Source organism: Antennarius striatus, chromosome 12, assembly GCF_040054535.1.
Source record: "Antennarius striatus isolate MH-2024 chromosome 12, ASM4005453v1, whole genome shotgun sequence".
NCBI lineage: Eukaryota > Metazoa > Chordata > Actinopteri > Lophiiformes > Antennariidae > Antennarius > Antennarius striatus.
Window position 1 is genome coordinate 2,872,311 of NC_090787.1, and position 15,807 is coordinate 2,888,117.

The 15,807-nt window shown below is 46.0% G+C and overlaps 1 protein-coding gene across 2 annotated transcripts in view; it reads right to left on the minus strand.

Annotated features, from left to right (window-relative positions):
* Positions 1-15,807, minus strand: part of arhgap20 (Rho GTPase activating protein 20) — a 38,953-nt gene that overhangs the window by 6,195 nt on the left and 16,951 nt on the right. For both annotated transcript variants that reach the window (XM_068329566.1, XM_068329565.1), the window contains exons 2-13: positions 15,657-15,742; positions 10,645-10,821; positions 9,596-9,745; positions 9,051-9,092; positions 8,820-8,904; positions 8,598-8,675; positions 8,235-8,301; positions 7,726-7,926; positions 4,108-4,298; positions 3,391-3,555; positions 2,756-2,865; positions 2,072-2,261 (exon numbers count right to left, since the gene is read on the minus strand). In XM_068329566.1, coding sequence (XP_068185667.1) covers positions 2,072-2,261; positions 2,756-2,865; positions 3,391-3,555; positions 4,108-4,298; positions 7,726-7,926; positions 8,235-8,301; positions 8,598-8,675; positions 8,820-8,904; positions 9,051-9,092; positions 9,596-9,745; positions 10,645-10,821; positions 15,657-15,742 — 1,542 coding nt within the window. The remainder of the gene's footprint in view (positions 1-2,071; positions 2,262-2,755; positions 2,866-3,390; positions 3,556-4,107; positions 4,299-7,725; positions 7,927-8,234; positions 8,302-8,597; positions 8,676-8,819; positions 8,905-9,050; positions 9,093-9,595; positions 9,746-10,644; positions 10,822-15,656; positions 15,743-15,807) is intronic.

Genomic DNA, 15,807 nt, shown 5'->3' on the forward strand with positions numbered 1-15,807 from the left:
TTCTACATCTATGCAAGAAATATAAAAAACAAAATAAAACCTGTAACCTCCCATAATTCCGTATTATGAAGAATGAAGTCGTTAAAAGGTCAATCTAACCCATTCCTCCTCTTTCCTTTCTGTCCCTCTTTTTCTCATTCTCTAATTTTCTACTTCCCTCTTTCACTTAGTCTTCCTCTCCTCTCCATTTCGAGTCATCTTTAAATATTTGTAAACTTCTCCACTGCTGCTTCATTATTCACTTTTGTTCCTCTGATGCTAATGTCTTTTACTTCAATTTTGCGTTGTTGCCTTTTTTTTTTTAATCGTAGTTAATGCTAATGTCTGGAAATAACTGTAATTAAAAAACAACAACACAAAAACACAGAATTGAAGTAAAAGTTTGGTGTGGCTTTGGAGAAAAACAACATTCTTGGGAACGATTTGTCTGCGCCTCCATCTTAAGCAATACACAAATTAAAGCCGCTCAGAATCTCCTTAAAGACTGTGTTTAGCCAAAAACATCTAAATTATATGCTTCATGGACGACGCAGAGACTAAACTGAGGTGGTCAGAAATGAGTGTTCACATGTCTGTAGACAGGGTCGGATACCAACCGTTACCCAGCCAGAGACCCACGCTAGTTTAAATTTGCCCCTGGCTCAAACCGCAAAGGAGGCAGGGGGGGTGGGGGGTTGGTCAGGGGGTGTTGGGGTGGATGTTGAAATCTCACTTTGTTATTTCTGAGCGTTTCTTCCCAGAAAAAGGACGTCTGTGTTCAGGCTGCACACAAACACGCAGTGTGAGAGAGAAAGTCAAGTGTTATCAGGGGAGTGTTTGTTAAGGAGATATTCAGGTATTCGCGGGTGTTGAGGGTGTGTGTGCTGACAAGTATGTGTGTGCGCTAGCGACACAATTTTCCTCTAAAGCACACACACACACACATACACACACACACACACACACACACACACACACTTGGCCTCAGGATTTTGAAGGAAATTCTTTACATGTTTTCTCAGTGAACTTCAACCAACTCCAGCGTATACTGTACACACACACATACACACACACACTGATGCATGCACACACACATTTCAAAAGATAAGCAAACCAACCACCCACAGAGAACACAACATTGTCTGCTATTCAGGTGCTGTAAGTTTCCAGACAGACGTCAAATCAGAAACTTGTGCATGCTTTGTGTCTTGGTGACAACACAGTCGGTTCTGATTGAGTGGGAAGGTGTGTGTGTGTGTGTGTGTGTGTGTGTGTGTGTGTGTGTATATGAGGGGCTTCCCTGTGCGATCTCTGGTTGATAGTTCAAATCCACGCTGCTGCCTCTGAAACAACTAGGCAGTTTCGTTTCTGCCAGATGAACGATAAATCTTTGGGAATATCCACGGCGGTGAAACAACACACTTTGTTCTAATCTGCATTTCTTTTCCATCCTGCTTTTGTGTGTCTGTTTTGTGTTTCCGTTTGACTCTCAGGCCGTATAAGGACTCGCTACGGGTCCTCGCTCGGCCTCTCTGCAATTAGCCATCGGCTCTGCGCCTGGTTCCTCGGAGTAATCTCAGGGGCCGAGGACATAAAAACCAAAGCTATTGGCATGACGGCGCCAGAAGGGTATGCCTGTGTTTTATTGGACAGAAATAACCCTTTCATGGCATCGCAATCATTCCAGCGGAAGCCAAATACTTGCATCAATCTACAAGATAGGGAGTAAAACACACCTGTAGCAGCTCAGCATGTTGTGTATTTATAAAACACGTCTGTAGCTGCTGTTTAGCTCTGCTGCCCCTGCTTCTGACCCAAAGGTCACAAGACGCTCTGACACTTGAAAGCTCACAATTTGTTTCGGTCATGCGTAAAACCAGTGATTTGTGGGTTTACGAGGGGTCAGGTGTGCGTTTGCTTGACATATAAGGTCTTCCCTCACGCTGGTATTTTCTGCTTCCCTACGTCATGTGACAGGAAATGGATAATATTTATCTACGTTCAAGTATTTCAATAGTTTTGATAGATTGAGAGAATAAACAGCTTTAAGTAACAATTAGCTGCAGTCTCTCTTTAGCGTCTGCATGTTCACCTTTTTGGTGCCCTCCCCCTCCATCTCGGGGGTGCTGGGTGCTGGAGCCCAAAGCATGCTGGGAGCGATGCAGACGGACAGGTTGAAGGCATTCATCTGGTTGTCATTGGCGTTGCCTTGGATGCAGTGCAGCACGGCGATCACATGTCGCAGCAGAAGGAGGTTCTCGCTGGGCAGGAGGTGGAGCAACCTGAGGGAGGAGAGGGATGGAGGGACGGAGGAATGGGGGAATGGAGGGACGGAAGGGTGGAGGGGTGTTGGGACGGAGGGATGGGTAACAGTGAATGACTGCAGCAACCACTAAACACCCACTCACTGGTCTTGTTCCTCCAAGGTGTGTGTGTGTGTGTGTGTGTGTGTGTGTGTGTGTGTGTGTGTGTGTGTGTGTGTGTGTGTGTGTGTGTGTGTGTGTGTGTGTGTGTGTGTATGTGTTCAGTGTTCTCAGCCTCCACAAGAATTTTGTCCACAAACGTTCTCATTGTTGCTTTCAAGTTACTTTAATTTTCCCACGCAGAAGGAATTTTTGTTCCTCTGGAGCTGAAGTTATAGTTCTATCTTCATCCTTAAAAAACTCTCGAAATAAAACCACCTTTTCTTTAAATGCATATTGAATATTTCACATTATATTCCTTTAAAACAGGAAAATTAACGGTAATAAGTGAAGCAGGGCTTCAACCCTCATACCTCCGGTTGGCCTGGATCCTCTCCTCCACGGCCTCGGCGTCTGTGGCCTCCATCCACTGGTCGTACAGATCCACACACAGAAGACTGCCAGGGATGTTCCTCATGAAGTCCTGCAAACATCACATTTATAGATTGGAGCCACTTACACTCAAACCCACCTGACAACACAAAGAAAAGGATTGATTTTTTTCTGGATGCGTCCGACTATAAATGATTTTTTTAAATCAGTGTTTCTTCACTTGATTAATTAACATTTTTATCATTTTATTATAGAAAGAATCTGTAAGAAAATGGCCAAAAATTAGAGGACACCTCTTTGTTGTCAGGACGGCCGACACTGAGGTGGCTGTTTGTCCTGGATGTGGAGCAATGAGCACCTTGTGTGTGTGTGTGTGTGTGTGTGTGTGTGTGTGTGTGTGTGTGTGTGTGTGTGTGTGTGTGTGTGTTTGTGTGGCTGGCAGCCTGCCTGGAAATGTAGAGGCAGATTATACTGTCTGGACTTACGTGATTCTGGATGCACATCAGTCGCTGCTGCTTGCTGTTGTCTGGTTTGAAACCAGCGAGACGGGGCAGAGTGTGTGTGTGTGTGTGTGTGTGTGTGTGTGTGTGTGTGTGTGTGTGTGTGTCTTGTTTACCTTGAAGACAGCAGCGATGACGAACACAGACTGTTGCGCTATCTCGAGGTCTTCCGTCCCGTTGTCCAATCTATCCCGAAGCTCCCGGCAGGCTTTTGCCCCGGCCGACCTCCTGAAGACGCCCCGGGTGTAGGGCCCCTCCAGGTAGAGGTACACCAACATGTCCTGGAGGAACAGAGATGAACGATTACCGGCATAAAATCTCTTTACATGAATGAAACAAAGGAACTTAAATGGAGACATTAGTTTTTCCATCGCTGACAGATGTCGGAAATCAAAAGCTGCGTGTTTACATCCGCTTCGAGCAGAAATCACTTCATTGTTTGACACCAAAGGATTCGTTCACTCAGAAGTCCTGTGATGTTTGAAATCAATGGAAATCAAAGAGACAGTATTAAGCTAATGCAGATGTTTGTTTGGTTTGGTTCAGATTTATCATTTCCAAGAATCAGATTTTTATTTGGGCAGAAGAGGTTAATCTGCAGTTGTTTTTCTGCAGGCTCTCTGGTTGGCTCATAAGAGACTCGGTGGACACGACCCAGAGCTGCATGAAGACAAACGCTGGAACTAATCTGAATCCAGGAAACAAGTTGATTTCGGAGTGTTAACTAACCATCAACCACTTCAGCTGCCTTTTCCTAAATACACATGACCCCAAATCCTGCTGTGACCCTTCTAGACGTGGTCCTGACCCCTTCTGACCTACACTCAGCTCACCATGACAGGCTTGGGCAGGCCGTGGTCTGGAGAGCAGACAGAGGTCAGGGGTCGTCCGAACAGCCGACCCTGAGTGGGGGAGAGCGGCGTCGTGGACAGGGGCAGGGCGTCCAGCTGAGGGTTGGACCCCTTCCAGAAGGGCCAGTTGATCAGAGACCTCTTCCTCTTAAAAGACTTCTGCTGACCAGGCTCTGTGGAGGAAGAGGAAGAGGAAGAGGTGAGCTGCGGTTTCACAGAGAACCAAATGCCGGATGCTTGTGTAACACATGAAAACGATTGCCATTTTATTTTGTGTGAGGCCTGGTGTCCTTAAAGTAAAGAAGCTGTGTTGCACTTGTGTGTGTCCAATCCCATTCCCCCCTACTTTGCCCCATCACTTTTGTTCATTTAGGGTGACGTGTTCTGTTTCCTAGATAAAACCTTCAACCAGCACTCCTTGTATCTCTGTGGTCCAGGTCTCCAATTCCTGCTTTTTCTGCTACCTAGCATAAAAATCACCCGGGGGAAAAAAAACGGCGAGACAGAAAGACCCCAATAAGACAGCGACAGAGAGGCAGACTAAAATAGAGCCTCTGTTAGTTTAAGAGCACCGTGTTAAGTTCATGTATGCATGTATGTGTGTGTCATGTGTGGGGCTTTGTGTGTCCCGAGAGACTCGCGACAGCGTGTTCCCTGTGGAGTGTTTGCTCAGCAGTTTGCCGAGACACAACGTCTACCTGTGCTGTTGGTTTAAACATCCTTCTGCAGGTCGGGCGTCTACGTGTTCCCTCTGACGTAACAGCACAGCGTGTTCCTGCGCTTATGAAAGTGCATACTATACGTGTAATGTAGCGCACGCTGATGAGACGGAGCAGCAGGCATTCAGAGTTTCATATAACCTCCCATCGCAAAACCCTGTCGCCAACTGTGATAGAAATGTCAGTCAAACCCACAATGTCCCCGTGGAGCATGAAGACTTTCTGGTTCTGGTGAAATTACCTGCTAAGCCGGGTGTGTGCTGAGGCAATACTATTGTTTTCCACGAAAGACTGTCAAGAGTCTTTGCATCAACTAAAGGCGATCACCGTGCAACACGAGATGATAAACCCCCACCAGCTTCAAGACTTCATTGTCGCTCGCGGCCTTGAGACTCGGGGGGGGGGGGGGGGGCACGTCGGCCGTGACCACATCATGCCGCAATCTGACAGAAATCGTATCGTGTCGCCCAAACGTACTGAAAAAAGATCATTTAATTTATCAGTTGCCTGACCAGTTGTGGTAAACCAATGATCATTTGTTGAGTAAAATGGAAAAACAGTCAGGAAGTGAAATCTGATGACAATCTGTTTCAAATCAGCAATCTGACAAACCCGAGTGTTTACGACCCAGCTAGAGGCCTGGATAATGGTCACAACTTGTAATGGTCACAAAGAAATAATCAATATATAACACTAGTAATCACTCAGAGAGGGCAAACCTCCATCAGATCCCTCATTATATCATTAATGCAATTTGGAATCACATCGGAGGCATTATGGCTATCCGGATCTGGCAGTTTTCCCTCTTTGGCAGGATTAGTGATCAGAAAATATTGACCGATGGCTCGTCATTATCTGTAGCACACTGACGAAACGCAGAACAACTGGCATCATTCGCAGTGATTGTCAACACGGCAGTTAATCCTCCAGCGGGCCATCGCAGTAAACTGTAATTGTCAGTCAGGAAGTGATGTCACACTCGGTGAGTTGTGGTGTGTTTGTAGCCGAGGATGGAACTCCCTAAACAAACGGAGCATTCCTACAGAGGGCGGAGGTCGCAGCAGCCCAAAAGTCCCAAATGCATGACATACCTGACGGAGAATTCATTACCTAATGACAACCCGAGCCTCAAACACACACTGCAGGATTGATGCCCATCGTTTCATTCAGAATGTAAATCCACATCGTAAAAACCACGACGTCGCTGCCAGCGTTCCATCATCGCACGTTGGTGCTCAGGACCCGTTTTCAGAAAGCAGCAATTGAAGAAGCAGTCTGACGACCTGTCGACTGGGAGGACGACATCATTCATGCAGTAATCACACGGTATGCACGTTGCATAACAAGACACTCGATGAAGTATTTACCTTCATGGGGAGTAAAAACGCAAGACGAGGCAAGACTTTAGTCTCGCAAACATCCGACCTCGTGTTATCGTGTCAGTGTGGGTTTCTCCTCCCGACCCAAAGCTGGTAGTTGTTCCGACACAAATAAGCAGTAAGTAATGTAATTTTCTGTCATGATCATAAGTGCTTTACAAGAAACCAACAATAGAGACACCAGATTTAGTCTGGGAGGGAAACGGCTTGATGTTTTTAGCCAACAGATCCCATCGTCATGGCAATCTGAACCTGCTCAATGTGATGGTTCCATCACTTTGCAGAATTTTGTGTTTCATTTTTGGCCACAATAGGTCACGCCTACCTGTCTTCTTGCCGTGATACCTACATGTGCTTTACTTGTGTGAAACAACAGAGAGAAAAAAAAAACTTCCGTATTTCCAAAAAAGGAATGCTTGGAAATAAAACGCCTTTAACTGGGATTCTGCCGCGGCTACCAGTGAGTGAGTAATTAGCAATCAATTATATAAGATGTTATTCTGCTGGAGACAAAGGGATCCGCGGTCAGGCCGGCGGTTGGCAAACTCAAGACTCCCAGACTGGAAAACACTCGTTTTCTCCTCATCTTGTTTCCCCCCCGTCTTTTTTTTCATCTATTTCTTTTTGCCCGCGTCCCCCCCACCCCCATTCTGTAAATTCCTCCTTGTCTATCTGTTACAGCGTGTTGTTTCTTTTTCCTTCACCCATGCTGGCCTTCACACTCGCTCCATGGCTGACTCATCTCTTTTCACTTTCCATCTTCCTCTTCTCACACTCGTCCGCCTTCTGGGGTTTCTTCCTCATTGTCTGTCTGGTGTTTTTCTTGTTGGAACACAGAGTCTCTCATAACATCTGCTGCAGCCCCTCGTCCCCTAAATACCTTTCCCACCATTCTCCTCCACTCCTTCTCGTCTCCATCTCCTGTCGATTTGTCCTCTAACGTTACCAAATCGCAGCGTCCAAAGCAAAAAACAAGAGGCGGCGATTTCTGTTCTGCATTAGGCGTTTTTTTTTTTTAATTTATCGTCATATTTACTCTTGGTGGTTGCATAAAGAGAATTATATTTATGATTAGAGTCACAACAACTGTTGGGCCATCCACTTCAAAAACCTCAAACGTCACGTTGAATGAATCAAACTTATGGCCTCTCATTCTTTCAGACACACCCGAGTTAAACCTTAAACTGACTCCGTCTTCCTCGGGGGGGGTTGAGGTCTTGAAGCACACTAGGGTTGTTTCAACATTTGCCAGACTGAAATCTGTGGTTTGAAAACAGCTTACCGTAATTGCTCCATGGAATACACCTCTGTGATTTCAGGACTCTATATTTTTTATGTGATGGCTGTCGCTGCCATTTGCTTGTTCCTGCTGCTATAAAACATGGACCCATTAGCAGAACTTTCCTTTTTCCTTGATCCCTTACAACTTGTGTTCTGATAAAACCTTCTCATGACACCCAAATTATCGTCATATGAACTTCTCACAGTCCCTTTTGGCTCACCGATCAGCGGCGCTGGTCCCAGGACAGCCTTGCTGTGTTTAAGGATAAACTGGCACTGGGTGTCCGGGGGGAGACACTGGTCTAACAGCAGCACCCCGGGACAGTCTGTGGGGGTCAGGGGGTCCTTCCCTGCTCCTCCGCCGCCGCCGCTCCCACCGTCCCGAATGTGGCTCATCTTAATGCTGAAGGGAAACTCGTGACCTGAACGAGAGGACATGGTCCAGAGGTTAGAGGTCATGATCATTCTGTGAATGTGAAGTGCCACAGAAGCAAAAATCTGATTTAAAAACTATTTAAGATTTTTTTTTTTTTTCCAGATTCAACTCATTAGAGATGTGAGTATCCATCATTATAGGATTTTAAGAATCACCAGTCTCACAAGTTTATTTCAAAACCCATACCAAACATGGAGTTGATGTATTTTTAATAATAATGCCTAAAGAGAAAAATTAATTTGTGCTTGTGGTGTTTGAACAGAGAGGTTTTTATCTATTGGAAGTTGGGCTCACCAATGAGAGGATACGGAGGTTCATCTTTACTGGAGCTCACCCACAACCGGTGGTCTTTAACGCAGCCCTGGAGCGAGGAAAAAGATCAATTTCAGCAAAAATACTGACATATTTTCACATTTCAGTCCAATTTGTGACCTTCATGAATTAGTGCACTTTAATAAATGTTTTAAACTTCACAATTTTGTTCAAGATTATGTGACATTCCCTCCTCCATTATAAATCTTACATACATGCTGCACACTAACACCCAGACTGTTTAGCTACAGCCGAGGCTGTATCTGTGTCTCTAATTTCCCTTAAACTCTTGAGAATTGCCCCTGGATGCGGTGCTGAGTGTCGGCAGTGGTCTTTGTTACTCACTGCAATGCCAAACTGCTGCAGAGCCATGCGGATTACATCAGTGGTGCTGTCGCTGTTGCTGACCGCCAGCGTCTTGGCCTGGAAGAAGCATTTTGCAATCAGAGTAGAAATAACCCGATGCATTGAACCCACAGATGAGGAAGACTAGGGGCGGGGGGGGGGCAATCAATTTTGTGCTGATAGAAGCGATAAAAGTCACGGAGGAAAAGAAGAGATTCTTACATAGGCGCAATTTCCCATGTCCTTGGCAAATATCTTCAGGGGAATAGTCTTGGGGTCGTCCTTTTCTTTTCCCTCGGTTATCCGGCTGCACATTGGGGAACACCAAGGAAAAAGCCAGGATCAAAATACGTGACTTTAAAGAGAAGCGATCAAAGAATGAGACTGAATTCATTAGGGGGGTTAGAATAAACCCTAATGCAACAACAACTGAGAGTCCAGCCCAGCATTTACCTTTTGATGAGCGACAGCCATTTGTCCTTGTGCTCCTCGGAGCTGAAGAGGAGCAAAGAGAGTCATAAATGATAATCAGATTAAATCAAGTTGAAAGCGACTGTCTGTTCTGCTCTGTTATGTAACTCCCTCCGGCTGAAACCACAGAAGGGGGATTCATGGTGCCGGAAAATAAGGATAAAAAAAAAAATGCATATGTACAGCCGGGCATCAGCAAAGTGTGAATGCGTTTTTATGAGCCTGGTGTGTTTCGGGCTGTTGGGTGTGTGTCGTCATCAGCTTTATGAGTTGGAACGGCCTTTCAGCACATGAGGGTTTAGGGATTTTGCGGCTGCATGTTCAGGTTTTAATTCCCTTCTGTGTTGTGCATTAGCGCCGCAGAACATAGTGTTCTCTACTAGGAGTGTCCTGGAGTGACGCGGCCACAGCCCAGCAGATGGGACTTGTGTAGCTGTAAAAAATGCACGACGAAATTAAGACCTGATCCCAAGTGTCCCCCCTCAGCCCCGCCCAGGTGTGACCTGACGCTGTGGGTGTGTGTCTACCTGAAGGATGCCACGCAGTTGCAGGTGGGCCAGCCTATGACGAAGCTCCTCTCCGGGTTGGTGCTCCCTTCACACACCTCCTCGATGCAGCTGGCCATCCACATCTCACACACTCGCACCTGAGCCTTCACCTTGAAGTGAGTGGAGGACCTGACGAGGACGTAGAAGCGTGATGCATGATCAATAAGTCAATCGGTTAATCAATTAAGTAATAATTGAGACAAATATTTTCAGGAAAGGAAAACCCAGAAGCCTCTTTGATAAGAGGTCGGTCCAAAGTGGCGTCCACTGTTGATGCAATGGGACTTTTTCTGCAACCTACAGATGGCAGTTCCTCTAAGATGCTCCATATAGATTAGAATTATAAAAAGCTTTTGGCTATTTTTAAGCATTTAAGGACAGGCTCGCTCAGTAGGAGTGTATTTATCAACCAGGACGTCTGTAATTACAGCAGGAAAGACTCCAAACGCTCGCCTGTGGAATCACATACAGTCTCTGTGCACGTATACACACGCGTAACTTGAAACACACACACACACACACATACCAACACATTCCTCTGAGTCCACCACAACGTAGCAGCCAATTATAGAGAATGCTGCAGGGGTTAGCTCCGCCCACTGGCACATGACCACAGCGGCCCCTGCTGCGTCTGCATCGAGGTGTGTGCGCGGATAGTCGTAACCCCAACGTACAGTGTGTGTGTGTGTGTGTGTGTGTGTGTGTGTGGGCGGACTTCAAAAACAAACATGTGCTCTTTAAGTTTCTATTTTTGAAGGAGTGTGTTGCAGTTTGTCCGCTCTGTGGGCGCCGAGCCCGAACCGTCAGGCCCAGAGAGGCCAGCGTGGCTCTGATCTGGGCCAGGCTTCATATGGATTTAATTGGCTAGGAAATAATTATATACTGGTGGGAGCAAAAGGGAAGGAGAAACGGGGGACATAGCAGGAGGGTTAAACTCTATCCGAAGCAAAAAAAATCTTTGAAACCAGTAAAAACTGAAAATACGGCACATCGATTCATCAGTCTTAAATTTCCAGGAGGAAACTCACTTGGCCTTGGCGACGAGCAGCGTGTCGGTGAAAAGGAAGAGATGCCGGTCCTGTGTCTGCAGGCCCGTCTTCAGCTGCGTTTGGGCGTGACCCAGGAAGAGGCGACCGGGACACTCGGCCAGGAAGGCCTGGACCAGGGGACACGACTCTGGGCTGACTGGAGTCAGGCAGCTTTCCCTGTGTGGGGGGTGGGGGGGAGAGAGAAACCAACACAAGTGTCACAAACAGACAGACATATCGATCAATTCCAACTCAGATAAACGCGACTCCAGAGATGGAGCAAAGTCGGTTTCAAGAACTGTTTTGCGGATTCTCTGAATATTTTACCCATATTTTGGTTTGTAGGTTGTGAAATGCAGAAATTCCTGCAACTGTGAGTTGAGAAATGTCAAAACCATTTTCTCACATAGTTTTTCAGAGAGCGGTGAGCCTCACCCCACCCCGACTGCCCCTGTCCCGGCTTGTTTCCAGACGTGAAATACTGATGTGTACAAAAGTTAAAGTTATCATCTATAGCCTGCCAGCCTGCAAGTCAATCATTAAGGCACGAATCTATTCCCCTTCATACCAGAACTTTTTTTTTTTTTAATTGTTTCTTTGGATTCATTTGCTTCCATTAAAAAGCCATCATGTCAGAGAAATGTACTTAAACACAGTTCTGAATCAAAATGTCGCTTTTCGATGTGTTCCGCCGTCAATCTGTGTCGCTGATGGACAGACGAATTCAGAGGGGAATTTTGGGAGGAAGAGGAAATTGTTTGAGAGCTCCATCCTTTCCTGTTTACCCTCCCGGGCAGATTAAAGACCTGAATCTCATGTTACACACACACACACACACACACACACACACACACACACACACACACACACACACACACACACACACACACACTGTCTATCTCTGATTGTGTCTCTTTTGTGTACACACTTTAAGTCCGCTCTCTCACGCATGTTCACACCCACTTCTCTTATACATGTACATCTCTGACGGGGACACACACACACACACACACACACACACACACACACACACACACGGCTCAGCTGTTAACCCATTCCAACAAAACATCCATCGGCGTTCCAAGTCTCGCTGGTCGGAAACAAAGAACCTTGGATCCTGCGGTGAACTGGGATCCATCCAGATTGATTACATAAGTGATCGGTTCCATCACTAAATAAAAGACGGGAGATGATCACCCAGGGGTGCATCTCCTTCTGTGTGTGTCGCCCAAAGTAAAACTAAACGAAGCAGAGGGAACCTCCACACACATTCAGGAGTCTTAGATTTGAATTGTTGGAGAGTAAAGGCAACGGGAGGGAAAGAAAATTCCCCTTTAGAAAAGATCCTAAATTTGAATCAAGCATTCCCAGTCTTTCTCCAGCCTCCAAATCTTTTTCACCGTTCCATCATCACCATCACAGTGTCAACACGTCCCAATGGGTCCGTCGACACGTCCTCCTCTGTTCCTACTGCCAACGCAGATCCAGGAAATGCCCCCACGCAGAGCGAAGCCCCTTTCACATCCCCAGCCCCGACACCTCCCGTATTCATCTCCCATCCCTCCCTCCTGAATGCCAGACTGACAGCCGGGCCGGCCGTCCTTTCAGGCCCGACGGACGAGCCGCTAACGGCTCCTTTGTGCGTCGTGTGATGTTGATAAATTGGCGGCGCGGCCTAACCCGGTAGACATGGCCACCTTTGTTGAGGCGCGGCACTGAGGGGAGAATTGTTGACTTTTTTGGGGACACAGGAAGGGAGCCGGAACGCGATGACCCACTGAATACTAATGCTGAACGCATGAATAACGAAGCGAAGCAGGACATGAGCTGTGTTTAAATGTTGATGCATCCTATCAGCATAAATCACAAAGGAGTGGTTTTCAGTCTTGTGTTGGACGGGTCTCTGTCTTTAGGGAGATTTATAGGGACTGGACGCACAATAGACAAAAATAATGACAATATAAAACTCAACACAGTTGCTGCATAAAATAGTAACAAAAAAGGGTTGAAAATGCTGCGATTTAATGGAAATAAATGCGTCTACATTAAAATGGTAATTCTTTTGTGTGGTTTTTGTGTTGCTTTCTCAAACCTGGAGGCGTTTGTGTGTCTCCGGTTGAACTTGTGTGCGTTTCTGCACGAGGAGACGACATCATGAGATGACTGACCTCCTTCCCCACCAAAACGACTGTCAGACTGAGTGTGTGTGTGTGTGTGTGTGTGTGTGCGTTAGAGACAGAAAAGGGGTGAGAGAGCATCAGTTAACATGCATACGTGAGATGTCATTGCACAAACACACATCTCTTAAATCCACAATGGCTTTTGTTCGTCTCCGCAACAAACGCAGCAGTAAAAGCAGCAATAAAGACGTCAAACTTCAGCTGCGACAACGAGAAGTGAATATATGTGTAATACGAGTGAGAGGTAATAAAACGATGAATGAACCTTAGCCTGTTCCTCATAAAAGGAAGTCAAAATGAATCTCTCGCTCCCGATTTGGAGTGGATCTGCTTTTTTTCTTCTTCTTTTTTTTAGCAAAAACACAAACACACACAAAAAAAATGAATAGAAACACTTTCAAAGTGTCCAGCAGTTGATAAAGACATTTTTTTTAAAAAAAATCATTAAAAGAAATGAGACCGACGTCAAAGCGTCGCCATGGAAAAGCAAAAAATATCCAGTTTTCATTACCCATCATGTTGAATTAATCGAAGACATAACAAGATTAGATGTGCTTCAAAAACAAACCTCACTCTTTCAATGACAAGAAATACAAGTTTTGTTATTGGAAATGCAGAAATTCAACATTCCTAAACATCCGATGACATCGATCCAACTTCCGGAGGAAGCGTTAAAACGAGTTTCACGAGAAAATATTGAAGAGTGAAGCCAGAATGAGACACAGGGCCGACAACGGCCCGCAGGAAAAGTCCAAAACTTCCCTTGTGGAAAAGTTCAGAAACCCTGAATGAAGAAATGTCAAACATCTTGGTGAGACTTTTAAAATCAAACTCGCTGCCTGACATCTTTTCCACCTGACACCGAACAAACTGGTTCATATACGGTTAGAGGAAACACACACACACACACACACACACATATATAGTGACCAGGGGCTGTCGGACCATGATGGTTAAACCAGAGGTCATGAAAACCCGTTAAACGTCTTTTGCGTGACGTGTGAGCGGATGGACGCTCTCGTATGTCGCTTTTTGTGAAGTAACCAGAAGAATAAAAAACGGATCACATTTCTTGTGGTTCTAAGCGCTCGTAGCAGGTTATGACTGTAGTGTAATATCCTGATGACTGCATTAATGAACAACATGTGCTTGTGAGGTTGTGGGTCGCCAGTGTCAGCCAATCATATGTTTTTCTTCTTCACTGTAAATCCACTTTACTCAACCCAGAGCAGAAAGAGGGGCTTTCCACTTTGAAAGCCTAATACCCAGTACTGTAGAGCCTGAGGCTGAGGGGTGAGGTTAAGTTGGATATGAAGGTGATGCAAACGGGCCAGCTGAGGCCGCCTGATAGAGGGGGAAAGACGAAGAAGCATCTGCAGGAAGAGCAAAAAAAAAAAAAAAAAATCACTTTCAGATCCAGCCGACGCTCCTGAAAGAAAGTCGTAAATTAAGAGCTTTAAAAATCACGTGGAGCCAGAAATCAAAATCGTTGTAATCCAACGCTTCAAATCTTGGAAGAAAACTCCAGCTCGGTAAACGATACTCATGTGTTTCTTGCTTTCCTCCCCTCGGCTCCCAGTAACGCCTGACTCACTGATTTATTGGGATGAAGAGCGCGGCGGTGGTGATGCAACCCCCAGCAAGTTGCAGCCAAGCATTGTTTCAAATATTTGTTAAAGCTGCATTCACAGGACTGTAAGAAACCAGACTCCATGCCATGGTTACCAAAACATAGCAAAACTTTCTTAAAAATATGAATTCATAACAGAAAAAAGAAGGAAATACAGGAATTGGAAATAATCTCCATTGTGACCTTTAACCCCTACCTACAGGAGTCACCTGACCGCTTTCATTTCACACCCCTGCCCAGCTGAGACCCCCCCTACATGAGTGTATATCCACATCCAGACGTTAATGAACACCCCCCACCAACTTGTTCGCATGGGAGGTATCGACCCCCGATGACCCTGGAGGCCCCTCCTGCTCCTGATGAGAGGTCAAAGGTTAAAGCTGACAGCTGAAACAGTGGAGTCTTGGCTCCAAGCGTCCTAACATGCAGGTAGGACTGAGGAAGCGTCACCTGGTCAGGTTCATCCCCGCGGCCCCCTCCTTCAAGCCTCGTCCTGCTGTGGAGAGCGTTTCATCTCTTTGCAGGTCCATTATATCCCCCCCCCCGAGGGATTCCGATTCACTTCCTCATAAACAACAAATACACTTTGTTTCCCTACAACAAGCTGTTTTTCTTCAAATGCCCAGAAGTCTATGAAATCCCTGGGATATCTTCTCCCGCTAAAATGTCCAAAAAAATAAATCTTAATATGCTGGCATGGAGAAAGATAAAAGATGAGTGAGACAAGCATTCTGGTAAACAAACATCCCACCCAAGGGTCTTGTAATGGCTTATTTCCGAGCCCATTAAAGGAAGAGGAAGGGATTTGTGGAATACAGGGGTGATGAAACGCCAGATAGTGCCAGGAGAAATAAGAATCTAACTCCCCAGTAAGTCATGACTGAGTCGAGGGAGGCCGACCGCTGATTTGTAATGTGTATTTGTCCAGGGAGAGTGCTGGAAGCCCCACTTTCCACTTCAGCTCACTTTATTCGTGTGGATTTTGCACGTGATCAGTTTAACTTGCAGCCTCTAAGCGTCCCTCTCTCTATTCTTTCTGCTACTGAGCCCTGAAATCCTAAAATTTATGGAGATTACTGACTGACAGAATTTTCTCTTGAACCTCCGAGTCAATGCACGTATCCCATGTTCATCCAGTTTGAGCCGAAGCAACAAATGTTGGCGAATAAAAGCTGCATATATGTGGGGGTATTTGCTCATACCTGGATGTGCTTCTGGATCTGGTGAGGGCTTTGCTGATGACCAGCGAGGGAGCAGACTGTCGCCTCTGGGCCAAGGTCTTCATCTTCTACAAAGTCAGAGGGGGGAAGAGGGGGGAGAGGGGTCAATGGAAGCCAAAGGCAACGCTTTGCA